A 27,814-nucleotide genomic window follows, 5' to 3' on the forward strand; every position below is an offset into this window, starting at 1 on the left:
CACAAGAATGTACGGACAAAATCAGAAAGGCTAAGGCACAAAATGCACAAAACAAGAGCAAGACAAAAGAAAGTGCAGGCCCACAACTTAGTGGGGAAATAGAACTATTAATGGATCACATCAAAAAGGCTGACAGATTTAAAGCCTATTTTACTTCAGTCTTTATTAAAAAGGTTAATTGTGACCAGATTCTCAACACACTTAATTTTAACTACAGGGTGGAAGAAACAAAAACCAGAATAAGAACAGGTTAAATAATATTTAGATAAATCAGATGTATTCAAGTCAGCATGGCCTGATGAAATTCATCCAGATACTTATGGAAATAGTTGGCGCAATCCCAGAAGCGTTAGTGGTTATCTTTGGGAACTCATGCAGGACAGGTGAGGTCCAAGAGGCCTGGAGAAGGGCAAACATATTACCTATCTTTAAAAAGGGGAACAAAGAGGACCCAAGGAACTATACAGCAATCAGCCTAACTTTGAGATCTGGAATGATGCTGGAACAAATAATTAAACAATCAATTGGTAAGCACTAAAGAGGATAATAGGGCAATAAAGAATAGACAAATGGATTTGTCAAGAACAAGTCATGCCAAATCAGCCTAATTTCCTTCTTTGACAGCATTACTGGTGAAGTGGATGGCGGGAAGCTTTACAAGTGATTTATCTTTATTTTAATAATGTTTTTGACATAGTCCCATATGACATTCTCATAAACAAACTACGAAAATGGGTCTAAATGAAATTACTAAAAGATGGGTACATAAGAGATTGAAAGACCACATTCAAAGAGTAGTTAGCAGTGGTTAACTGTCCAACTGGGAGGCCATATCTAGGGGATTCCACTGGGTCTGTCCTGGGTCTAGCACTGTTCAATATTTTATTAATGACTTGGATAATGGAGAGGAGAGTATGCTTTTATAATCTGCAGAGAATGCCAAGCTGGCAGACATAGCAAGCACTTTGGAGGACAGGATTAGAATTCAAAACAGCCTTGGAGTACAAAGTACTACACTTAGGAAGGAAAAATCAAAGGCACAGCTACAAAATGGGAAATACTGGCTACTCAGTAGTACTACTGTAAAGGATCTGGAGATTATAGTGGATCACAAATTTAGTATGAGTCAACATTGTGATGCAGTTGAAAAAAAGACAAATATTCTGGAGTGTATTAGCAGCAGTGTGGTATGTAAAACACAGGAGGTAATTGTCCCACTCTACTCAGCATTGCTGAGGCCTCAGCTAGAATATGATGTCCAGTTTTGGGTACCCCACTTCAAGAAAATTGTGCTCAAATTGGCGAGAGTCCAGAGAAGAACGACAAACATGATGATAGGTTTAGGAAACCTGACCTCTGAGGAAAGGTTTAAAAAACTGGGTATGCTTAGTCTTGAGAAGACTTAGGCGGGAACTGATAATAGCCTTGAAATGTGGAACAAGGATAGCAATTGACCACTGTCTGTGTCAACTGAAGGTGGGACAAGAAGTATTGGCTTAATCTGCAGCAAGGGAGATTTATGTTAGATATTAGCAAAAAGAAAAGGAGTACTTGCGGCACCTTAGCAACTAACCAATTTATTTCAGCATAAGCTTTTGTGAGCTACTGCTCACTTCATCGGATGCATCCGATGTAGCTCACGAAAGCTTATGCTCAAATAAATTGGTTAGTCTCTAAGGTGCCACAAGTACTCCTTTTCTTTTTGCGAATACAGACTAACACGGCTGTTACTCTGAAACCTGTTAGATATTAGGAAAATCTTTCATACTGTAAGGACAGGTATGCACTGAAATAGGGTCCCGAATGGGAGGTTGTCAAACCTCATGCATTGGAGATTTTTAAGAATAGGTTAGACAAACACCTTTCAGGAATGGTCTACATCAGTGGTTCTCAACCCGTGGCCCACATGCAGCCCAGTTAGCTCACAGCTGCAGCCCAGCTGAGTGTTAAAAAAAAGTTCAAAATTTGCCTCTCTGGTCTGGCAGGGCCGGGGCTGGCTGAGGGGGAAGATAGCATCTTGCAGCCTGCACCAGTGCTCCTGCCAGCAGGTTCTGGGGAGTGCTGCTGGTAGGAAGGGGACGGGAGAGTGGGTCTGTGGGTAGGTTTGGGTGCGGGTGTGCTGGGAACTAGGGGTTTGCTGGGGTGCTTCAGCAGCCCTAGGTTTTAGGCGGGGCTCCATTCCTGGCCCCCCTTCTCAGGTCCTGGTGGAAGGCTGGGCACTTCCCTCCTGGCCCATTGCTGGGGGTCCTGGCTGCCCGTCCACGCACTGTGGAACTCAGGGCTTAGCTGCCCATCCCTGTGCAGCGGCACTCAGGGTCCGGATCTGGCTGCTGCCTGGTCCTGCGGACTGGCTGCTGCCCGGCCCCACACGGCGGGCTCTGGCCACCTGGTCCCATGACCAGGGCTCCGCTCCTGGCCCCACTCTTGGTGGGGGGACTGGGGACTGTGGATGGTTTGGTGGCAGGGGGCGCTGTGGTACTCAACCTGCGGCCCAAGTAACACATTGCTGTCCGCATATATGGCCCACACTGTTAAACAGGTTGAGAACCACTGGTCTAAAAATATTCTGGTCCTGCCTCAACCCAGAGGGCTGGAGCTGATAACCTAGATGTACCTGCCCTTACATATCTATGATTCTGTTATCATCTCTAGGACAACTTCTTCTCCTAAAAACACTGCAATTTATAATTGCACATCATCCCCCGGAGACTATTCCTTAAATATCTGACTTATCACAGGAAAGTCTATATGCAAGCTCCATTTTCTGGAAGCTGAAGAGGCTCACACAACACACAGTCAACCTGTGGAACGCCTTGCCAGAGGATTTTATGAAGGCCAAGACTATAACAGGATTCAAACAAGAGCCTGATAAGTTCACAGAGGATAGGTCCATCAATGGCTATTAGCCAGGATGGGCAGGGATGGTGTCCCTAACCTCTTTTTGTCAGCAGCTGGGAATGGACAACAGGGGATGGATCACTTGATGATTCCCTGTTCTGTTCATTCCCTCTGGGGCGCCTGACATTGGCCACTGTCGGAAGACAGGATACTGGGCTAGATGGACCTTTGGTCTGACCTAATATGGCTGTTCTTATGTATAATGATCTTTATCACAATTTCCACAAGCCTGTTCTGAAGACAACTGTCCTAGTTAGAAAGAAAACTATAATTGTAGTCAAACAAGATGTTTTTCTGCATCTTTTTGTCATGAAAGATGCTTTTCACATATGTGGATGTGTGACACCAATGCCATAGCCATTCTACCCTATAGAGAGTGAGTGTTGCTTCCTGTCACAAACAAATGAAATTCTGTTCCTTCAGGGATGTTCCTTCCCTCTTGAGGATGACTGAGGGCACTTTCTAATTGTATGAGGATTATGCACCTCTGATGATTATAAGACCTTACCATTTTCAGCATTCACATCAAAATAATCGCAATATGTTTGTAAGTAATTCCTTCTGAATATTCACTGCTGGAAGGGAGAACATTGTTATCCACTAGGATCACTTTCATTAATTAGAACTCTAAAACTTAAACAAAAATCATCACTATGTGGAATGTGCAGCAATCTACAAGTTGGCAAGGAGCTTCTTTCTCAAGCAGTGTGTATTTCTGTTAAACGGGTTACATAAATATTGAGTGGTGCCTTGGTCAGATTTAGGACTACAAAGATTTATGTAGTAGATCTCCACCTATTTGGGAGGAGATAACCTGGAGTAATTTTCCTGCTTGATGAATATACGTATGTATATAAAGCACTCAGATACCATGGTTATGGAACAAAGACCTAGATACGTACATGTGACTGCATTATCCATTGATTAAATGACTTTTCAGTCAGCTGCCACTTGACAAAATCATTTTTATTGTTACATTTTAGTTTATTACAAAGCTGAGCCCAGTGTCCTGTCTTCTGACAGTGGCCAATGCCAGGTGCCCCAGAGGGAATGAACAGAACAGAGAATCATCAAGTGATCCATCCCCTGTTGTCCATTCCCAGCTGCTGACAAACAGAGGCTAGGGACACCATCCCTCCCCATTCTGGCTAATAGCAATTAATGGACATATCCTCCATGAATGTATCTAGTTCTTTTTTGAATCCTGTTATAGTCTTGGCCTTCGCAACGTCCTCTGGCAAGGAGTTCCACACTTGACTGTGCGTTGTGTGAAAAAATACTTGCTTTTGTTTGTTTTAAACCTGCTGCTTATTAATTTCATTTGGTGACCCCTAGTTCTTGGGTTATGAAAGGAGTAAATAACACTTCCTTATTTACTTTCTCCACACCAGTCATGATTTTATAGACTTCTATCCTATCCCCCCTTACTCATCTTTTTTCCAAGCTGAAAAGTCCCAGTCCTATTAATCTCTCCTCATACAGAAGCTGTTCTATACCCCTAATCATTTTTATTGCCCTTTTCTGAACTTTTTCCAAATCTAATATCTTTTTTGAGATGGGGCGACCACATCTGCACACAGTAATGATTCCCAACATTCTGTTTGTTTGGTTTTTTTTTTTTTGACTGCCATTGGACATTGAGTGGATGTTTTCAGAGAACTATCCATGACACCAAAATCTCTTTCTTGACTGGTAACAGCTAATTTAGACCCCATCATTTTATATGTATAGTTGGGATTATGTTTTCCAATGTGCATTACTTTGCATTTATCAACACTGAATTTCATCTGCCATTTTATTGCCCAGGCACCAAGTTTTGTGAGATCCTTTTGTAGCTCTTCGCAGTCGGCTTTGGACTTAACTATCTTGAATAGTTTTGTATCACCTGCAAATTTTGCCACCTCACTGTTTACCCCTTCTTCCAGATCATTTATGAATGTGTTGAATAGGACTGGGCCCAGCACAGGCTGCTGGGGCACACCACTATTTACTTCTCTCCATTCTGAAAACTGACCATTTATTCCTCCCCTTTGTTTCCTCTCTTTTAATCAGTTACTGACCCATGAGATAACCTTCCCTCTTATCCCATGACAACTTACTTTGCTTAAGGGCCTTTGGCAAGGGACCTTGTCAAAGGCTTCCTGAAAATCTAAGTACATTATATCCACTGGATCCCCCTTGTCCACATGCTTGTTGACCCCCCTCAGAGAATTCTAGTAGATTGGTGAGGCATGATTTCCCTTTCCAAAAACCATGTTGCTTCTTCTCCAACAAATTATGTTCATCTATGTGTCTGACAATTTTGTTTTTTACTATAGTTTCAACCCATTTGTCCAGTACTGAAGTCAGACTTACCGGCCTATAATTTCCAGGATCATCTCTGGAGCCCTTTTTAAAAATTGGCGCCTGTAGCGAGGCGGTTTGCTGCCCCGGAGAGTGACAAGCCTCTCTGGATGCCAAAGTGGGTGGAGCCAGCGAACCCTCAGAGGTCAAGGCACAGGACCAGAAGTATAAAAGCCTGACCCCAGAGCTCAGTTGAAACACAGCCATGGGAGAGGCCAGACACATGGGGTGGAGCTCCCTGCAGGGAAACCACGGCGATCGGCAGCCAACCTGAGGACTGGCCAGACCAGCCAATGCCTGATGCTAGCCCGAGTCCAGAGACACTGCCAAGCTTGCCGTTCGCCAGTTACCCCGAGGAGCCGCCAAGCCAACCGAGCGCCAGTTACTCTGAGGAGCCCATGGTGTGTGATCCCTTGGAGGACACGGGCCGTACCCAGGTACCTCTAGAGGGGGAGATAGGAAGTAGCTCAGGGGCAGCCGACCCTAGTCAGGCTGCAGCACTGCCAGGGCCAATGTCAGTGTGTTGCAGCCAGGAACCCCACTGACACACCGACGGGTCTTCTGCCACTGCTAGGGCCCCGGGCTGGGACGCAGTGGAGTGGGTGGGCCTGCGTCCCCCAGCCACTCATCTCGCAGGTGGCAGTCTCCCCCTCTCCCAGGCCGCTCGGAGCCAGGAGTCTGGGCTTTGCTATTGAACTCTCTGCTCAGCCCCTGCCTGAGAGCCCTGAGCTACTGACTGTTTGTTGCCCCGCCCTGACCAGGGCTTGGGCTTTGCTATTGAACTCTTTGCTCAGGCAGGCTAGTTCCCTGTCACACCTGACAGAAGTAGCAAGGCGATCTGGTTCCCCGCCGCCTCAGAGAGTGACAGCCCCAGCCGGACGTACCTACACTGCCACATGAGAGGAAAGTGATCAGGAACAGCCAGCATAGATTCACCAAGGGAAGGTCATGCCTGACTAATCTAATCGCCTTTTATGATGAGATTACTGGTTCTGTGGATGAAGGGAAAGCAGTGGATGTATTGTTTCTTGACTTTAGCAAAGCTTTTGACACGGTCTCCCACAGTATTCTTGTCAGCAAGTTAAGGAAGTATGGGCTGGATGAATGCACTACAAGGTGGGTAGAAAGCTGGCTAGATTGTCGGGCTCAACGGGTAGTGATCAATGGCTCCATATCTCGTTGGCAGCCGGTATCAAGTGGAGTACCCCAAGGGTCGGTCCTGGGGCCAGTTTTGTTCAATATCTTCATAAATGATCCGGAGGATGGTGTGGATTGCACTCTCAGCAAATTTGCGGATGATACTAAACTGGGAGGAGTGGTAGATACACTGGAGGGGAGGGATAGGATACAGAAGGACCTAGACAAATTGGAGGATTGGGCCAAAAGAAATCTGATGAGGTTCAATAAGGATAAGTGCAGGGTCCTGCACTTAGGATGGAAGAACCCAATGCACAGCTACAGACTAGGGACCGAATGGCTAGGCAGCAGTTCTGCGGAAAAGGACCTAGGGGTGATAGTGGATGAGAAGCTGGATATGAGTCAGCAGTGTGCCCTTGTTGCCAAGAAGGCCAATGGCATTTTGGGATGTATAAGTAGGGGCATAGCGAGCAGATCGAGGGACGTGATCGTTCCCCTCTATTCGACATTGGTGAGGCCTCATCTGGAGTACTGTGTCCAGTTTTGGGCCCCACACTTCAAGAAGGATGTGGATAAATTGGAGAGAGTCCAGCGAAGGGCAACAAAAATGATTAGGGGACTGGAACACATGAGTTATGAGGAGAGGCTGAGGGAGCTGGGATTGTTTAGCCTGCAGAAGAGAAGAATGAGGGGGGATTTGATAGCCACTTTCAACTACCTGAAAGGGGGTTCCAAAGAGGATGGCTCTAGACTGTTCTCAATGGTAGCAGATGACAGAACGAGGAGTAATGGTCTCAAGTTGCAGTGGGGGAGGTTTAGATTGGATATTAGGAAAAACTTTTTCACTAAGAGGGTGGTGAAACACTGGAATTCATTACCTAGGGAGGTGGTAGAATCTCCTTCCTTAGAGGTTTTTAAGGTCAGGCTTGACAAAGCCCTGGCTGGGATGATTTAACTGGGAATTGGTCCTGCTTTGAGCAGGGGGTTGGACTAGATGACCTTCTGGGGTCCCTTCCAACCCTGATATTCTATGATTCTATGATTAGCTATCCTCCAGTCATTTGTTACAGAAGCTGACTTAAATGAGATGTTACCGACTACAGTTAGTAGTCCTGCAATTTCACATTTCAGTTCCTTCAGAACTCTTGGTTGAATACCATCTGCTCCTCATGACTTATTACTGTTTAGTTTATCAATTTGTTCCAAAACCTCCTCTAATGACATCTGCACCTGGGACAGTTCCTCAGATTTGTTACCTAAAAAGAATGGCACAGGTTTGGGAATCTCCCCTCACATCCTCAGTTGTTAAGACTGATGGAAAGAATTCATTTAGTTTCTCTGCAATGGCTTTATCGTCCTTGAGTGCTCCTTTAGCGTCTCGCTTGTCCAGTGGCCCCACTGGACGTTTAGCAGGCTTCCTACTTCAGATGTACTTAAAAAATTTTTGCTATTACTTTTTGAGACTTTGGCTAGCTGTTCTTCAGATTCTTTTTTGGCCTTCCTAATTATATTTTTACACTTCATTTGCCAGAGTTTATGCTCCTTTCTATTTTCTTCACTAGGATTTAACTTACACTTTTTAAAGGATGCCCTTTTGTCTCTCACTGCTCCTTTTACTTTGTTGTTTAGCCATAGTGGCTCTTTTTTGGTTCTCTTACTATGTTTTTTAATTTGGGGTATTGTGATGGGGCATCTGCCCCGCAATGGCCCTGATAGGGTTAAAACCCGGTCTGGAGGGCTGTAAGGAAACAGTCAATTAGGGCAGATGCTGCAGCCAATTAGGGCAGTGGCTGAAGCAGCCAATAGGGGCCCAGCTGGCCCATATAAAAGGAAGCTGCAGGCCAGAACAAGTAGTCTGCTGCAGGAAGCTCAAGGGAGGGGACCAGCTTCCTAGAGGGCTGCTGAGACTAGCACCGTGAACAGGGCTACTAGGGCTTGCAGTCCCGAGACCCTGGGAAGAGGGTGAAAGAGCCAGCGGCAGGAACCAAAGGCGCTGGGGCTGCGGGGAAGTGGCCCAAGGAACTGAGACAGACTGGTGAAGGAAGAAAGGAGGGGTAGCGGGAAGCTGTTGTTTACAGGATCCTTGGGCTGGGATCCAGAGTAGTGGGTGGGCCTGGCTCCCACCCCTTATACTCACCGCTGAAGAACCAGCCAGGCTGTGGACTACCAAGTCGCTGTGAGTAGCAGCTAGACTGTTACGGAAGGAGTCCCCCAGAAGGGGAGAACTTAGATTGTGACACGGCTGGAGGGCTGTGCCACAAAGCAGAGGCAGTGAGACTGGAACTGCAGTGGGTCTGCAGGTGGAGACGAGGATGGGAGAGCCGCCACCACCACCGGAGGGAACACCTGCTGACCAGAGCTAATTCCCGAAACAGCCAGCAGGAGGAGCCAGTGTGGTAAGAAACCCTGTGACGGGTATACATTTAAACTAAGCCTCTATTATGTTGTCTTTGAAATCCCTCCAAGCTGTATGGAAATTTTATTTTTGGCACTGTACCTTTTACTTTCTGTTTAACTAACTTCCTCATTTTTGTACAGTCCCCGTTTCTGAAATTAAATGATACAGCGTTGGGCTGTTATAGGGATGTTAAATTTAATTATATTATGGTCACTATTACCAAGCAGTCCAGCTATAGTCACCTCTTGGACTAGATCCTCTGCTCCACTTAGGACTAAATCAAGAATCCTCTTGTGGGTTCCAGGACTAGCTGCTCCAAGAAGCAGTCATTTAAGGTGTCAAGAAACTTTATCTCTGCATCCCATGCTGAGGTGAAATGTACCCAGTCAATATGGGGATTGTTGAAATCCCCCATTATTATTGAGTTTTTTATGTTTATAGCCTCTCTAATCTCCCTGAGCATTTCACAGTCACTATCATCATCCTGGTCAGGTGGTCAGTAATATATCCCCATTGCTATATTCTTATTATTACAGCATAGAATTACTATCTATAGAGATTCTGTGGTACAGTTTGGTTCATATGATTTTTACTTCATTTGATTCTATGTACCCAGACCTACATGTACCTAGACAAACAGAGCCAGACTAACAGTCAGGGTATGTAGGACAAACATGTTACGGGACAATTTCTTTTCTGGAGGAAAGTGGTAATTTAGGTACAGGTGACACCGAAGAAATTTTTTAAATTTAACAATTAATTTGAAAGAAATTAGTCAACTTTCTGTGAGAAAGTTATTAGTAACATCTAACTACTATGTAATGAATGTGCACCTGGAGCCCCCTCCCATCTACCAGTTTGATGCATCTCAAAACCCCTTTCACTTTTTGGTGGTCTATAAATCTGTCCACTTCCCTTAATTTACCAAAAGCCAGGTGGACATAAAAAAACTAAAATTGTGGAACTAACAAGATGTGTGCTTGCTTTTACCATTTAATCACATTGGTTTTCGTCGTTCCTCTTACTCCCTGCTCTTGTCTGTATGTTGCCTATGCAAGACTGAAAGTTCTTTGAAGCATGGACATTGTAGTAATCACTCTTTAAAATGCCTAGCAGACCCTGATGGTGCTAAACAAATATTACTTTTAGGATCTGATAATATGTAAATAGTAAACGTTGAGTTACTTCAAAAAAAGCAAAAATATTTTTGGTTGAAAACAGGATTTGGAGGTTAATCTTTCATGTGCACTTCATTTTATTGCTGCTAGTTCTGACAGGACCCTTCTGAATACACAGTAACTGTAGAAATTACACAGGATGCAAATATTCCGAAAATTGAAAATAAGTCTCATAGAATATGTGTTGTTTACTTATGCCAAACAATCTGCTCCACTCGGAGGCCAGGTCTACACCACATATTGGTCTAACTATGTCCACACCCCTGAGCGATGTAGTTATACCGGCCTAATCCCCTGTATAGACAGCGCTGTGTTGACATGAGAGCTTGTCCTGGCAACATAGCTACCGCCTCTCAGGGAGGTGAATTAACTATGCCAACAGGAGACGCTCTCCTGTCGGCGTAGTAGCATCTTCCCCAAAGCAATACAGCCGTGCACCGGTGCCGCTGTAGCACTTCGTGTGAAGACAAGCCCTGAATATCCTTCCCAGACCGGAAGAAGAGCTTTGTCACCAGAAAACTTGTCTCTTTTACCAAAAAACGTTGGTCCAATAAAAAATATGTCCTCCCTCACATTGTCTCTCTAATATCCTGGGACGAACACAGCTACAACATTGCAAACATACTTCACATGAAGTCTAACACAGCTCTCGTATTTATTTGAGCATGGACACAGTTTGCCATCTGCTGCGGAAAGAAATTATACAAAATTGTACTGAATATGCCCCTCTTCACTTGATTTTCAGGGCATTTGGCCAATATCGTTATGGTTAAGAATTTTATGGAATGATTTGCAAGTCACCTTTAAAAGATTTTATAAGGGACAGTAAGTGAGTTAATAATACAAAAGAAGGGTTTCTAAGAGAGAGAAATGCTCCTAGGACCCTATTGCAGTTATAATAAGTCCAGCACAGGCAAACTCTAAATTACTTAGGACAGTGAGCTTCTCAGGACAGGGACTATCTTTTTCTTGTGTGTTCGTACAGTGACTAATACAATGGGGCCCTCGTCAGGGCCCAAGACATTACCACAGTACAAGTAAACAACTAAATTTACTTTTAGTTATGTTATTAATAGGTTTTCAGAGTCTGTTGGATTATAATGCTCTATAAATATTCTGTTCTTCTGAAATAGAAAGTGTTTTAGAAAGAACAAGGCACTACTGCACTGGAAAAGAGGCTTTCAAAAGCTACAGCTTTTTAGCTGGTTTCAGCAATTTCAGAAATTGTTCTTCTGACATAGAATATACTCACCACAAAGGGGTAACACCTTGACTACCTCACTGCAGAAGGCCAAACAAAAGCTTTTTTTTAATATCACCCATGTTTAAATACATTTTCTAATGTCAATGGCCTGATTTTCAGACATGCTGAGCACTTGCAATTAACAGGCCCCAACAACAACAAAAAGTCAAAATATTCCGGAAGTCTGTTAATAAGAAAAGGCAATGGGGACTTTGCCGGAGGCTTTTCCTGCTGCCAGAGCCTCTCACTGGACTGGGGAAGAGCAGTGTCGACACAGAAGGCACTGCTTGGGCAGACAGAGAGCCCTTGTGGGATACAAATCTTGGGGATTCAAGCATGTAGGGCACTCTTCTACTCACCTATGCCATTCTCCCCAGCTATACTGCTATTTATACTCATGCTAGCTGGGTGTGCATTGTCTGTACTCTACACACCATCGTAAGAGTAGACATACCTTTAGGGTGAGATATAACGTTAACCCTGTTCTTGTGAAAAACAGTATAAAGGTCTGAATCCTTCCTACCCTCTGGCTCATGTAACTACCACCAGGAAAGCAGTTTTCAGGATGCTGACAGAGATGGATTAGCATTTTGAGACACCGCTGAAGATCTCCCCGAGCGTGCATCGATTTCTCCAGCAGCAAAATTTCAACTTTGCCTCCCTTCCTCTCTGGCTGCACTTGGAGTAAGAATGACTCATGGAATGATGTTCGAGAAAGTGTTAGTATGTCTTTGGGAAGAATACAGAGGGCGACCACTATTGATTGATATGACCGTGTAACATGAAAAATGGGTGCATAGGTCTTAACACTTGGTGACTGGGCTTCTGTCATAATTCTAGAACTCTTGTATGGTGGGAGGAGGAGGTCTTAGGCTACTAAAAATTCACTAAATACATTTTTTATAGGCCACTGAGAAAAAGAGAACTTAATTAACTATTCTGATGCTCATTAATAACATTAAATAACTAAGCTAAGTTAATCGCACAGGGCACAAGAGAAGCAGACACTACCAAGATTTCAGTCTTGCAGCTACAGGCAGTAAGAAGAAACTGAGGGGTGACAACACCTATTTAGGTGGCAGGTAGGGCTGTCAAGCAATTAAAAAAATTAATTGTGATTAATCGCAAGATTAAAAATATTAATTGTGATTAATCACACTGTTAAAGAATAATAGAATACCATTTATTTAAATATTTTTGATGTTTTCTACATTTTCAAATATGTTGATTTCAATTACCACACAGAATACAAAGTGTACAGTGCTCTCTTTATATTTTTTATTACAAATATTTGCATAGTAAAAACAAAAGAAATAATATTTTTCAATTCACCTAATACAAACAATGTAGTGCAATCTCTTTATCATGAAAGCTGAACTTACAAATGTAGAATTGTGTACCAAAAAATAACTGCATTCAAAAATAAAACAATGTAAAACTTTAGAGCCTACAAGTCCACTCAGTCCTACTTCTTTTCAGACAATCGCTCAGACAGACAATGTTTGTTTACATTTGTAGGAGATAATGCTGTCCACTTCTTGTTTATAATGTCACCTGAAAGTGACAACAGGTGTTTGCATGGCACTGTTGTAGCCGGCATTGCAAGATATTTACATGCCAGGTGCACTAAAGATTCATATGCCCCTTCATGCTTCAACTACCCTTCCAGGGGACATGCATCCATGCCAATGACAAGTTCTGCTCAATAACTATCCAGTTTTCATCATCTGAGTCAGATGCCACCAGCAGAAGGTTGATTTTTCTTTTTTGGTTGTTCAGTTCTGTCTTTTCCACATTGGAATATTGCTCTTTTAAGACTTCTGAAAGTATGCCCCACATCTCATCCCTCTCAGAATTTGGAATTCACTTCAGATTCTTAAATCTTGGGTTGAGTGCTGTAGCGATCTTTAGAAATCTCACATTGGTACCTTCTTTGCATTTTGCCAAATCTGCAGGGAAAGTGTTCTTAAAATGAACATGTGCTGGGTCATCATCCAAGATTGCTATATCATAAAATATATGGCAGAATGCAGGTGAAACAGAGCAGGAGACATACAATTCTCCTTTTCCCCAAGGAGTCCAGTCACAGATTTAATAAACACTTTTTTTTTTTTTAAAGGAGCATCATCAGCATGGAAGCGTGTCCTCTGAAATGGTGGCCGAAGCATGAAGGGGCATACGATGTTTACCATATCTGGCATGCAGATACCTTGCAATTCCGGCTACAAAAGTGCCATGCAAATGCCTGTTCTCACTTTCAGGTAACATTGTAAATAAGAAGCAGACAGCATTATGTCCCATAAATGTAAACAAACCTGTTTGTCTTACCAACTGGCTGCACAGGAAGAACTAAAATTTTCCATTGTTTTGTTTTTTGAGTGCAGTTATGTAACCAAAAAAAAAAAATCTACATTTGTACACTGCATTTTCTCAAAGCGATTGCACTACAGTACTTGTATGAGGTGAATTGAAAAATACTGTTTCTTTATTTTACAGTGCAAATATTTATAATAAATTGAGCACCGTACAGTTTGTATTCGGTGTTGTAACTGAAATCAATATATTTGAAAATGTAGAAAAACATCCACAAATATTTAAATTTCAAGTGGTATTCTATTGTTTAACAGTGTGATTAAAAGTGCAATTAATTGCAATTTTTTAATCGCAATTACTTTTTTTTGAGTTAATCACGTGTGTTAACTGCAATTAATCGACAGCCCTAGTGGCAGGGCCTGAGGGAAAAGGCAAAACCCCAGCAAACACCGCTAGCTAAAAATAATCCAACATCACATGCACGAGTACTGAGAGTGTAATGTGGGAGATGATTATTCAAAGAATTCCCCATTGATATCGGATCAGAAAAATTAATCGGGTTATTAATGCTTGCGGTGTTGAAGCCATGTTCGTTCCAAGATATGAGACACACAAGATGGTAATATCTTTTATTGGACCAACTTCTGCTGGGGGAAAGGAAAAAATTCAAACTTCAGAGATTGTTTTCAGGTCCGGACACTCTCGTTTCAATCTTCAGATCTGAAGAAGAGCTCAAAAGCTTGTTCCTTCCCCTAAGAGAAGTTGGTCCAATAAAAAATATTACCTGACCCACCTTATCTCTCTCACTTTATTAAAACATTTAGACATGGCACCAGAACTTTTCAACTACCTAAAAATCACTGGAGTGAAACATGAGTCAGGAACAAAACTCACTGTAGACCAATTGCTGCTGCTGTTTTAAATACACACATGAAGAGAGGAGGGATTGTTTTATGCTTGTGAAGTTGGATTATTTCTCGAATGTTTTCAGATTCCCAGAGGGAAAATACTAGAGAAGTGCAAAATATTATTAAGAACATAACATTAGTGCAATAGCTACGTTGCAAACACTATGTATTCTATCACTCAGAGATTTTAAAGCCAGAAGGGACCATTTGATAATCTAGTCTCTGCTTTCTAGGATACAGTTCCCCATTCTGGCCTGTATATTAACAAACAATGTCAGGCCAAATTCTGGACCCAGTTCATAGTCAAAGTAAACTGACTATGAGTTAATGATTCTGGGTTGGAGTTTCAGTGAAGCCACCCTGCACTCACTCAATGAAGTCGCAACTGATGTATCATTAATCCATTTGTCTTACCCCCACTCTCCTACAACTCATTGCATCCCAAGTTAACCCCGTAAAAGCACTCTTACTTAGGAAGTGCCTGCAAAGTTGTACTCCACTACACACACTGATTCTGCTAAAACCACTTTTTTTTGTTGAGCCCATGATGAAAAAGTCTCCATTTGGCCCAGTAACAGCATCTAATGGAGTCCTTCCTGCTGCGGAGAATGTCCTGTACAGCTGAAGAGCATGTTCGTTCTAAGGCACATGACCACCCAAATACCAACCCAACACGTAGTGCATGTGGATTGGGATATCTGATCTCACTGTTGATCTGAGTCACCAGATCGGGAAAGGCAGGGATGGAATTGGTTGGTGGGAGGACATATGGAAAAAATTGGGGAACCAGGATTGTCTGGGTCTGCAGGGGGTGATCAGAATTACCATCACTCTGTCTTGTCAAATCTTTTGCAGTACTTGAAGCAGGAGCGGTAGCGGAGGGAAGGAGTAATTGAGTTGGTACGACCAGGGAGAGTGGTCAGTTTGGATGAGCTATTGCCAGCAGGAGAGTGAGTTTGTGTGTGTGGGGGTGGAGGGTGAGAGAACCTGGATTTGTGCTGGAAATGGCCCAACTTGATGATCACTTTAGATAAGCTATTACCAGCAGGACAGTGGGGTGGGAGGAGGTATTGTTTCATGGTCTCTGTGTATATAATGTCTTCTGCAGTTTCCACAGTATGCATCCGATGAAGTGAGCTGTAGCTCACGAAAGCTCATGCTCAAATAAATTGGTTAGTCTCTAAGGTGCAACAAGTACTCCTTTTCTTTTTGCGCATACAGATTAACACGGCTGTTACTCTGAATACTGTAATAAGTACATTTATTCCTGTTTACACGTTATAAATGTGATCAAGTTACAATCACTTATTTTTGTGATCAGTAGAGCCCTGTGCAGATATACATGCTAGTCAGTGGCGGATTAGCCACTGGGCCCATGCCCAGGGGTCCCCGGAAAAATGGGTGCCCCATGCCATGACCTGCTCTGTTCACCCGGCTCTCTTGCTGGGGAGTGGGGGAAGGCCTCGCACCCCAACCCTGCTCTCCGGCAGGAGCACCGGGGGGGAGGGGAAACATGGCAAGCCCCGGTGCCCCAATCCCATTTCCCCAGGAAGAGTGGGGAGGGTGGGGGACTGCAGGCGGAAGGGGTGAGGAGGGGCCCCCACTTGCTCTGGCCCAGGGCTCCGTAAAAGCTTAATCCACCTATGGTGCTAGTGTGTACAAGCGGCTTGCACACTTCCATGCAGAAGTCCCTTCCACGCACCAGTCTGTGTCTTGTGTCAGGGAGTGTGTGAGCTGCTTCCACACACTAGCAAAACCAGGGACAGCTGTTTCAACTGTATTTTTTTCTCTTGGCCACACTCAGAATAGCCTTTTGGTTTTTGGGTGTGGATTAGTAAATGTATTAGAAGTATAAACAGATTTAGTTTCACATGAATAAAATAAAGTGATTAAACCATCAGCATCTTATCCTAATATGTTGTTCTTTGCATGTAATTATGCAAACTATAAAAAAGCAAAAATTTAATGGGAGGAGAGATTGTAACTTACATGGGGTTCACAGCAAGTGAAGAAGGAATATAGGACATGACTGAATTAGCTGAAGTTCTTAACTGTTAATTTCCACGTTTTTCCACTTTGAAAGGATTTTTTTTTTTTTTGCAAATGAGTTATTCTATGAAAATTAATATTGTGGCTATTAGGTATTGATACACTTCAATCTTAACTAAATCTTCAGTGAGCTTAAACACAAAAAGGAAGCTTACAAGAAAGCTTGGTCAGATGACTAGGGAGGAGTATAAAAATTGAGTATGCAGGGGTGTAATCAGGAGGCCAAAACACAACTGGAGTTGCAGCTAGCAAGGGATGTGAAGGGTAACAAGAAGTGTTTCTATGGGTATGGTAGCAACAAGAAAAAGGTCAGAGAAAGTGTGGGACCCTTAATGAATGTGGGAGGCAACCTAGTGACAGATGATGTGGAAAAAGCTGAAGTACTCAACTCTTTTTTTTTTTTTTTTGCCTTCGTTTTCACAGACAAGGGCAGCTCCCACAGTGCTGTCCTGGGCAACGCAGTATGGGGAGGAGGTGATCAGCCCTCAGTGGTGAAAGAATAGGTTAAGGACTATTTAGAAAAGCTGGACATGCACAAGTCCATGGGTCCATATCTAATGCATACAAGGGTGCTGAGGGAACTGGCTGATGTGATTGCAGAGCCATTGGACATTATCTTTGAAAACTTGCAGCAATCAGGGGATTGGAAGAAGGCAGTTATAGTGCCCAACTTTTAAAAAGGGAAGACGGAGAACCCACGGAACTACAGATTGGTCAGCCTCACTTAAGCCCCTGGAAAAATCATGGAGCAGGTCCTCAATGAAACCATTTTAAAGCACTTGGCGGAAAGGAAGGTGATCAGGAACAGTCAACGTGGATTCACCAAGGGCAAGTCATGCCTGACCAACCTGATTGACTTCTATGATCAGATAACTGGCTCTGTGGATATGCAGAAAGCAGTGGACGTGATATATCTTGACTTTAGCAAAGCTTTTGATATGGTCTCCCACAGTATTCTTGCCAGCAAGTTAAAGTATGGATTGGATGAATGGACTATAAGGTGGATAGAAAGCTGGCTAGATTGTCAGGCTCAATGGGTAATGATCAATGACTCAATGTCTAGCTGGTATCAAGTGGAGTACCCCAGTGATCGGTTTTCTTCAACATCTTAATTAATGACCTGGCTGATGGGATGGATTGCACCCTCGGCAAGTTCGTGGATGACGCTAAGCTGAGGGCAGAGGTAAATATGCTGGAGGGTAGGGATAGGGTCCAGAGTGACCTGGACAAATTGGAGGACTGGGCCAAAATAAATCTGATGAGGTTCAAAAAGGACAAGTGCAGAGTCCTGAACTTAGAACGGAAGAATCCCACGCACCGCTACAGCCTGGGGGAGTGACTGGCTAAGCAGCAGTTCTGCAGAAAAGGACCCGGGGATGATCGTGGACGAGAAGCTAGATGAGAGTTAACAGTGTGCCCTTGTTGCCAAGAAGGCCAATGGCATATTGGGCTGCATTAGTAGAAGCATTGCCAGCAGATCGAGGGAAGTGAATATTCCCTTCTATTCGGCACTGGTGAGGCCACACCTGGAATACTGCATCCAGTTTTGAGCTCCCTACTACAGAAAGGATATGGGCAAATTGGAGAGAGTTCACCAGAGGGCAACGAAAATTATTAGGGGGCTGGGGCACATGCCTTATGAGGAGAGGCTGAGGAAACTTGGGTTATTTAATTTCTAGAAGAGAAGAGTGAGGGAGGTTTTGATAGCAGCCTTCAATTACCTGAAGGGGGGTTCCAAAGAGGATGGACCTAGGCTGTTCTCTGTGGTGGCAGATGACAGAACAAGAAGCAATGGTCTCAAGTTGCAGTGTGGGAGGTCTAGGTTGGATATTAGGAAACACTATTTCACTAGGAGGGTGGTGAAGCACTGGAATGGGTTACCTAGGGAGGTGGTGGAATCTCCTTCCTTAGAGGTTTAATCTTCTATGATTCTATACCTGGAACTCCCTCTTTAAACTAGTATTATTCATGTCCACCCTGTTCATTTAATCACGACTTAAAACTGGTTTCTTCCACTTAGTCCACCTAGGATAATCTAAATGATTGAGTTCACCATCAAAAAGTGGTTATACATTCATAGATTTTTATGGCCAGAATGGGCCATTCTGATGATCTCATCTGACCTCCTGCAAACATGGACCATAGAACCTCATCAAGTAATTTCAATCAAGCCCACTGTTTGAGCCATAACATACCTTTTTAGAATGACGTCTGGTCTTGATTTAAAGAGAAAGTGGATGGAGATTCTACCAGCTCTCTAAGTAAACTGACCAAATGGTTATTTACCCTCACTGCTAAAAATATTAATCTAATTTCTAATCTGAATTTGTTTAGTTTCTGCTTTCAAATATTGGATATCATTTATGCCTTTTTCTTCTACATTAAAGAGCCATCTACTATCAGAAATCTCTTCTCCAGGTATAGGTACATGCAAGTCATGATCAAGTCATTCTCAGTCTTCTCTTGGATAAACTAAACAGATTTAGCTTTGTAAATCTCTCGCTACAAGGCCTGTGTGATGGGGTCTACCATGCCTTCTTTGTCCCCTGCTGGAGGTGTCTGTCCCCTGTGCTCAAGGAAAACCTACTCAGACCAGGCTACCACCAAGACTTAGTCTTCCAGAGCTTAGAAGGGCCAGGAGGAGACACTGAATAATCAGGAGCCAGCAGAGCAGTTAAGAATGCTTGCCTGCTACTTCTCAGGGGCACCACAGGGTGAGATTGGGACAGAAGAAAAGCTCCTCAGTGCTAGCACAGAACCCAAGGTCCAGGTCAGGGCCCTGCCCTTAAGTGCTTGCCTTGGCATTTTGCTTGTTTGTTTAAAGGCGCAGACAGTGAATTCTGAGTTTTGCAATCTTAGTTAACTATTTAGAGACCTAGAGACTTTAGATGCCAAGCTTATGGCACCAGCCACCCTGCTCCAAGCAGGTCACAACTTGTGGACTAAGACAGGGGGTGGCTCCAGCATCATGCTTGATACTATCAGGGTTGTTACAGAATCACCCCACCTGTAACATCCTGTTTTCCAGACCTTGAATTATTAGCTATGACTTGGGATATGCTCATCATCTTGTCGTCTGGTGTACTATTTTTCCAAATTTTACTGCCCATGTATCTTAGATTATCAGATTCTTGGGTTAAGGATTTGTCTTCCACAATATATACAGTCCAGCTTCATGCACAATGAAGACAAACATTTATTTATTTTAAAGAGCTACTATGTTCAAGAAGAACACTTTGCCGAAAAGAGCACCTTGTGTGCATAGTGTTTTCTTGCTTTGTAAAGACATCAAAATTACGGTGGGTTATTAGGCTGGTAAAAAGAGGGATGTAGGAAGGTATGGTATTGGGGAAAAGAAGACAAGTGCTTTGTTTTATATGTCTCAGATTGCAAGGCACTTGAGAGCAGGAACAGTATCGTCAGCACTGGGCAAAATGATAATGTCAAATAATTAAATAAAATTTCATTCAACTCAGAAAAAAGTATAATATGCCTATTTATAAGCTCCTATTTGAAAAACTTTAAGATTTAACCTGTGATTCTAAGCCTTTTACAAAAACGTCTTTAGCTTTCAAAAGAAATTTGCATAGAGATGATCAGTGCATTATTACAAACAAAGCTGAGTTACCCATGAGGAATGCTCCTTCATCTGATGTTGGTGGCTATGAGGGCCATTTGCATGGCCACGCCAAAAACAGTTTTGGCAGAGCTGGTAGTTGTGGCACTGCTGGCATCGGTACCGGAAACCCATCATGCTCTCACGCCGACAGTATGAACATTCCACAGGATGGAAGACTTCAGGGGGGAAAAGCAATAAGAGAATCTTAGAAAGTGTTGTTTTACTATTATCTGAAAAACCACACACAATAAATCTGAGCCCCCAAAAAGGACGAAGTTCCTAAACATCAATAAAATTTGCTAACAATTTCAATCCCAAAATGATATATGTTGCACAGTGTTAAAATACAGCCAGAACCCAGGTATAAAGTTCTTAGTTTATTTTTGAGCACCCAAAACTATGCTAGGGGCTGTAACAACAAAGACATTGTCCCTGTACCAAAGAGTTTACAATCTAAATTAGACATGACAAATAGTGAGGGTATTAAACAGACCAAAAAATGGGGGGAGAAGGAGATGGGGAAATGATAAACAAACAAAAAAAGAGCATATAATTACTCTGCAAGGCACATACTCCTCTTAGTGGTTCTGTTGACTTAAGTTTTTCCTTTCCAGTTTTATTCGTTTCTTTAGTTTACCTTTTCCTCTCCTTCATTGTTCATATAAGAGATGACAGAAGTGAGTTTTTAGTAGAGATGGAATGAGGTATATGTGAGGTCAAGGAGGTAACTTGAAAATGGAATATATTTGGAAAGGGGCAGCATGGAGATGGAAATGGAAGAAGGGTACAAAGGAAACTTCAAAGCTATCAACAATATTGGAGTGGAGAGAATGGGGTAATGCAAAACGAAAACATGGTCACTGATGCAGACTTTGGCCAGAAGCATAGGGTCTTGAATCCAAGGATAGGGAATTTCAATATGATATGTTGGGCAACAAGAAGATCTTATGGAGTGAAAATGAAGTCAAAACCAAAAGTGGCGGGAAATGATTTTGGTGACAGCATTTTGAATGGACAGCAGGGAGCAAGGTAAGTATCTACAAGATTGGAGAGGAGGAGGTTACAATAGTCAATATCCGCTATTAGAGCATTAACAAGCAATTCAGTCATCAGAAAAAGAACATAAGAACAGCCATAGTGAGTCAGACCAAAGGTCCATCTAGCCCTGTATCCTGTCTTCCGACAGTGGCCCATGCCAGGTGCCCCAGAAGGAATGAACAACACAGGGAATCATCCAGCGATCCATCCCCTGTCGCCCATTCCCAGCTTCTGGCAAACAAAGGCTAGGGACACCATCCCTGCCCATCCTGGCTAATAGCCATCGATGGGCCTATCCTCCATGAACTTAACTAGTTCTTTTTTGAACCCTGTGTGACAAAGTTCCTCCTCTGCCTTGATGGGTCCTGAGCTTATTGGCGGATTTTCTCGCCTCAGAGGTTCATGGCAGTCCTCAGTTTGGCCACTTTCGTGGCTCAAATCTGCCGTTCACTCAGTTAGCCTCATAGCCAGCATGGGGAAAGGAAGACGAACAATCCTTGCAGTCTCTGCTGATCCACCTAGTGGATCGGGGAACAGGCCAGAGACCTTCCCCTCTGGTGGAACCCACAGTCCAGGTCAACTCCTCCAGTATCAAGTAGGGAGTTGGAGGGATGGGGGGAACTCGGGCCCGCCCTCTACTCCGGGTTCCAGCCCAGGGCCCTGTGGATTGCAGCTGTCTACAGTGTCTCCTGTAACAGCTGCGTGACAGCTACAACTCCCTGGGCTACTTCCCCATGGCCTCCTCCCAACACCTTCTTTATTCTCACCACAGGACCTTCCTCCTGATGTCTGATGCTGCTTGTACTTCTCAGTCTTCCAGTAGTACGCCTTCTCACTCTCATCTTCTTGCGCCTCTTGCTCCCAGCTCCTCGCATGGACTCCACAAACTGAAGTGAGCTCCTTTTTAAAACCCAGGTGCCCTGATTAGCCTGCCTGTCTTAATTGATTCTAGCAGCTTCTTGATCGGCTGCAGGTGTTCTAATCAACCTGTCTGCCTTAATTGTTTCCAGAAAGTTCCTGATTGTTCTGGAACCTTCCCTGTTACCTTACCCAGGGGAAAGGGACCTACTTAACCTGGGGCTAATATATCGGCCTTCTATCACTCTCCTGTAGCCATCTGTCCTGACCCTGTCACACATGTTATAGTGTTGGCTTTCACAACATCCTCTGGCAAAGAGTTCCACAGGTTGACTGTGTGTTGTGTGAAGAAATACTTTTTTGTTTGTTTTAAATCTGTTGCCTATTCAGACTTAATTAAGAAGAGAATGTTCAAGATTTTGGTGTGAGAACATTTTCTGGGGGACATCAGCATGTGGATGAAAGGCAGAAGTTTGAAACTATAGCTCAGATGGCAGTGATGCTGAGAGAGAGAAGTGCTTTAAGAACTTGCTGCTACAGTAACAATGACTGTCTTTCACATTTTTATTCTCAGATTGTCCTCCAAGACTTGACACCAACAGCTGTGGTTGTAAAAAGGACAATATATGGTAGGTGTGGCCAAACTTACTGACCCTCCAAGCCGCATATGACAATCTTCAGAAGTTCAAGAGCCAGGGCATGTCTGCTGGGGTTCAGGGCTTGAGCCCCGCAGTGGCGTGGTGGGGCTAAGGGTTTGTGCCCTGTGGGGAGGGGGATCTCAGGGCTTCAGCTTTGAGGGAGGTCCCTGTCTGGACTTGGGGCTTCAGCGTTGCAGAAGGCGCCTGTCTGGGCTTGGAGTTTCAACCCCACTCCTGCTGAAGCACCGAGCCCCAGCAGGTGCGCCCAGTGGGGTTGAAGCCCGAGACCCACTGCCCTGCTGAGAAGAAGCTCCTAGCCCCACCACACCACCGCAGGGCAGAAGCCCCGAGCTCTTCCCCTCCCTGCCAAGTCTGGGAGGAAGAGAATGGGAGAGTTTGAGGGGCTCCGCAAGCCGCACTTCAACTGTAAAAGAGCCTAAGTTTCACCACCCCTGATATATGGCTATGAGACTTCATTCTATCCTGAAAGACTTGGGCTGGCCACACTGATCTACATCTACATTCATGACCTATGGATTTGATTACTTTAAAATAATATACCTAGGGAATGAAATTACTGACCCAAAAAATCTTCAGTTAATTACAAATGTAGCTACCAGCCTAATTAGCACCGCATGCCACCAAAAACCAATCAATCCCAGTGCTTCATTCCTTACAAGGTTTCATGTTAAACACTAAGTCAAGTTTAAAGCTTTGATTGTTAGTTTTCTTCATGCAAACAGCCCAGACTACAAAAGAGACAGCCTCACACTTCACACCTGCTTTCCACTGGAACAACAGAGTTGTCATGAATGAGATTAGTGAGCACTAAAAACAAAGCTTTCTTTGTAGCTAGCCCAGGAATGAGGAACTCCTGGAACACATCAGAATGATCACAAAAACTCACTGTTATCAGAATGGAATGTAACACACCCTCCAAACTAGCTTCCACAATTGACTAGGTACACACACAAGCTAGGAAACTGACATCTTAAGTTTTTCTTTTAAAATCCTTGGAAGGCTCATCCTTGGACTAACTCTCCTGAGAGCTGGCTGGAGAAAATCTCAGAAAGATAGGTCTGAATTTGAATTTCAGTGAGAGTTACTGCACATTTTTCAAGACAATGAATACGTCTTTCTAAGCTCTGCAAATGAGGCATTTTGCTCCACGTTCCTCACATGTTCTTGTCAACTGCTGGAAATGGCCCACCTTGATTATCACTACAAGAGGCTCCCTCCCACCCCAGTTCTCCTGCTGGTAATAGCTCACCTTACCTGATCACTCTTGTTACAGTGTGTATGGTAACACCCATTGTTTCATGTTCTCTGTGTATATAAATCTCCCCACTGTATTTTCTACTGCATGCATCCAATGAAGTGAGCTGTAGCTCACAAAAGCTTATGCTCAAATAAATTTGTTAGTCTCCAAGGTGCCACAAGTACTCCTTTTCATCTTGTAGGGTTTATCCACCATCTCCCCAAATAGATGATGGCCTTTGGAGGGCAAGTGGAAAAAAACAGCTGCATACCTTCTTGTAACTGGTTTCAGAGTAACAGCCGTGTTAGTCTGTATTCGCAAAAAGAAAAGGAGTACTTGTGGCACCTTAGAGACTAACCAATTTATTTGAGCATGAGCTTTCATGAGCTACAGCTCACTTCATCGGATGCATACCGTGGAAACTGCAGCAGACATTATATACACACAGAGATCATGAAACAATACCTCCTCCCACCTCACTGTCCTGCTGGTAATAGCTTATCTAAAGTGATCGTCAAGTTGGGCCATTTCCAGCACAAATCCAGGTTTTCTCACCCTCCACCCCCCCACACACAAACTCACTCTCCTGCTGGTAATAGCCCATCCAAAGTGACAACTCTCTTCACAATGTGCATGATAATCAAGGTGGGCCATTTCCTGCACAAATCCAGGTTCTCTCACCCCCCTCCAAAAACAACACACAGAAACTCACTCTCCTGCTGGTAATAGCTCATCCAAAGTGACCACTCTCCCTACAACATGCATGATAATCAAGGTGGGCCATTTCCAGCACAAATCCAGGTTTTCTCACCCCCCCCCACCCCCATACATACACAACCTCACTCTCCTGCTGGTAATAGCTTATCCAAAGTGACCACTCTGCCTACAATGTGCATGGTAATCAAGGTGGGCCATGTCCAGCACAAATCCAGGCTCTCTCACCCCCGTCCCTTTTTTTCCGGGGGACACACACACAAACTCACTCTCCTGCTGGCAATAGCTCATCCAAACTGACCACTCTCCAAGTTTAAATCCAAGTTTAACCAGAACATCTGGTTGGAGGGGGGTAGGAAAAAACAAGTGGAAATAGGCTACCTTGCATAATGACTTAGCCACTCCCAGTCTCTATTTAAGCCTAAATTAATAGTATCCAATTTGCAAATGAATTCCAATTCAGCAGTTTCTCGCTGGAGTCTGGATTTGAAGTTTTTTTGTTTTAAGATAGCGACCTTCATGTCTGTGATTGCGTGACCAGAGAGACTGAAGTGTTCTCCGACTGGTTTATGAATGTTATAATTCTTGACATCTGATTTGTGTCCATTTATTCTTTTACGTAGAGACTGTCCAGTTAAACCAATGTACATGGCAGAGGGGCATTGCTGGCACATGATGGCATGTAACTGTTTTTCTTTAAGAGATGTTGCATATGTCCATTACACTGTAGATGTGTGCACACCTCATGACCTGGTGCTGGAGTGGGCAGCCCCACCCATGGCCAAGATCTTTGTGAGCCAACTAAGGATATAAAGGGCAGAGTCACCCCACTCCTCCTTCAGTTCCTTTACACTGGAACCCAATGATAGACTCCAACACATCAGGGAAGAATGGTGGGTCACGTAGTGGATATATGAAACATCTCGAAGAATAACAGTTACAGGGTGGTAAGTAACCATTTTTTCTTCAAGTGCCTGCATTATGGTATACAGAATGTCCAAGCTGTTACCGCAGGAGGAGGGGCTCAGAGGCTCATAGAAAGAGGGACTGTAGGACTGCCCTGCCTAGATCTGCATCTTCCCTCAAGTTTCAGAGTGCGTATGGTCTAGTGAAAATTTGAACTGAGGACCATGTTGCTGCTCTACATACGTCCATAATAGGGATGTGTGCCAGAAATGCAGTTGAGGTAGAATATGCTCTGAGCAAAGGTGCTATGAGTGTATAAGGAGATATTACTCCTTTAGCAGCATAAGCCATTACGATGCAGTTAGTGATCCATTTCAAGATCCTGTGTTGTGACTGGATGATGCCTCACTCGTTCTGCATATAACAAGAACAGCTAGGAAGAAACCTGCAATGGCTTTATCCTGTCCAAGTAAAAAGCCAACATATGCCAAACACTCAGGGTATGGAGTTTTCTCTCATACCTGTTCACATGAGACTTTGGAAAGAAAACTAGCAGACAGATTGGGTTAGGTGGAAGTCAGATACCACTGTAGAGAGGAACTTCCAAGGAGCCTAAGCTAGACCTTGTCCTTGTGAAGAACGTGTAAAGGTGGATCAGTGACCAATGCGTTCGGTTCACCTACCATCTTGGCAAAGGTGATAGCCACTTAAAATACTACCTTCACTAATAGGTGTAGAAAGGAGCACAGTGCTAAAGACTGTGAAAGAGGGTCCATAAGCACAGACAACTCCAAATTCAGATCCCACAAAGGTGTTGGGTCTCAGACTTCTGGAAATAATCTGTTTAGAGCTTTCACAAATCTGGTCATGATGGAGTGAGTAAAAATAGTCCTGCCCCTTATATGAGGATGAAAAGCCAAAGTGGCCTCCAGATACACCTTAAGAGAGCTGAGCATCAGACCCAACTCCTTAAGGTACCAAAGATTATCCAGGATTGTCTGAATGCTGGTCTGAGTTGGGGACGCATTTTGGGAGGCTGTCCAGATGGAAAAATGCTTTTTATTCACTCAAGTAAGTAGCTCTAGTGGAAAGTTTTCTCCTGTTAAGGAGAACGTTCTGGACAGCCACTGACCAATGCATTTCCTCCGTACTCAGCCACCAGTGAACGATGCTGTGGGGCTCAGCCCTTAGGGATTTGGAGGCAGCACTCGCTATGGGTTGTGCCTCAGGATGCCCTTTGTCACTGGAAACAGTAAGAGTTCCTGAGTGGACAGTTTGCAGAGGTCTCAACACCACATCTGCCTTGATGAGGCTGCAGCTATAAGGACCAATCTGCCATGATCTTTCTTGAGCTTGATAATGACCCTGGGAATCAGGGACACAGGTGGGAGTGCATAAAGGAGGTCCTTGTCCCATGGACAAAGGAAAGTGCCTGATAGGGATCAGGTGGCTGTGACCTACCCTGGAACAAAACTGGGCACACTTCCTATTCTGCTTTATCAAAGCTTTTGATACGGTCTCCCACAGTATTCTTACCAGCAAGTTAAAAAAGTATGGGCTGGATGAAGGGACAATAAGGTAGATAGAAAGCTGGCTAGATTGTCGAACTCAACGGGTAGTGATCAACAGCTCAATGTCTAGTTGGCAGCTGGTATCAAGCAAAGTGCCCCAGGGGTCAGTCCTGTGGCCGGTTTTGTTCAACATCTTTATTAACGATCTGGATGATTGGATGAATTGTACCCTCAGCAAGTTCTCAGATGACACTAAGCTGGGGGGAGAGGTAGATATGCTAGAGGGTAGGGATAGGGTCCAGAGTGACCTAGACAAATTGGAGGATTGGGCCAAAATAAATCTGATGAGGTTCAACAAGGACAAGTGCAGAGTTCTGCATTTAGGAAGGAAGAATCCCATGGACCGCTACAGGCTGGGGACTGACTGGCTAAGCAGCAGTTCTGCAGAAAAGGACCTTGGGATTACAGTGAATGAGAAGCTGAATATGAGTCCGCAATGTGCCCTTGTTACCAAGAAGGCGAATGGCATATTGGGCTGTATTTTTAGGAGCATTGCCAGCAGACCGAGGGAAGTGATTATTCCCCTCTATTCGGCACTGGTGTGGCCACACCTGGAGTACTCTGTCCAGTTTTGGTCCCCCCACTACAGAAGGGATGTGGACAAATTGGAGAGAGTTCAGTGGAGGGCAACAAAAGTTATTAGGAGGCTGGGGCACATGACTTACGAGGAGAGGCTCAGGGAACTGGGGTTATTTAGTCTGCAGAAGAGAAGCGTGAGGAAGGGATTTGATAGCAGCCTTCAAAT

At 43.9% G+C, this 27,814-nt stretch overlaps 1 protein-coding gene across 24 annotated transcripts in view; it reads right to left on the reverse strand.

Moving 5' to 3' along the window:
- The window catches only part of DTNB (dystrobrevin beta), a 389,020-nt gene that overhangs the window by 246,008 nt on the left and 115,198 nt on the right, over positions 1-27,814 (reverse strand). For all 24 annotated transcript variants that reach the window (XR_012157855.1, XR_012157851.1, XR_012157853.1 and 21 more), the window contains one exon: positions 20,096-20,262. Coding sequence is in view for 6 of the 24 variants with exons in the window: in XM_073335462.1 (XP_073191563.1) it covers positions 20,096-20,262 (167 nt within the window). In the remaining 18 variants the exon portion in view is untranslated. The remainder of the gene's footprint in view (positions 1-20,095; positions 20,263-27,814) is intronic.

The sequence above is a fragment of the Lepidochelys kempii genome, chromosome 3, assembly GCF_965140265.1.
Source record: "Lepidochelys kempii isolate rLepKem1 chromosome 3, rLepKem1.hap2, whole genome shotgun sequence".
NCBI lineage: Eukaryota > Metazoa > Chordata > Testudines > Cheloniidae > Lepidochelys > Lepidochelys kempii.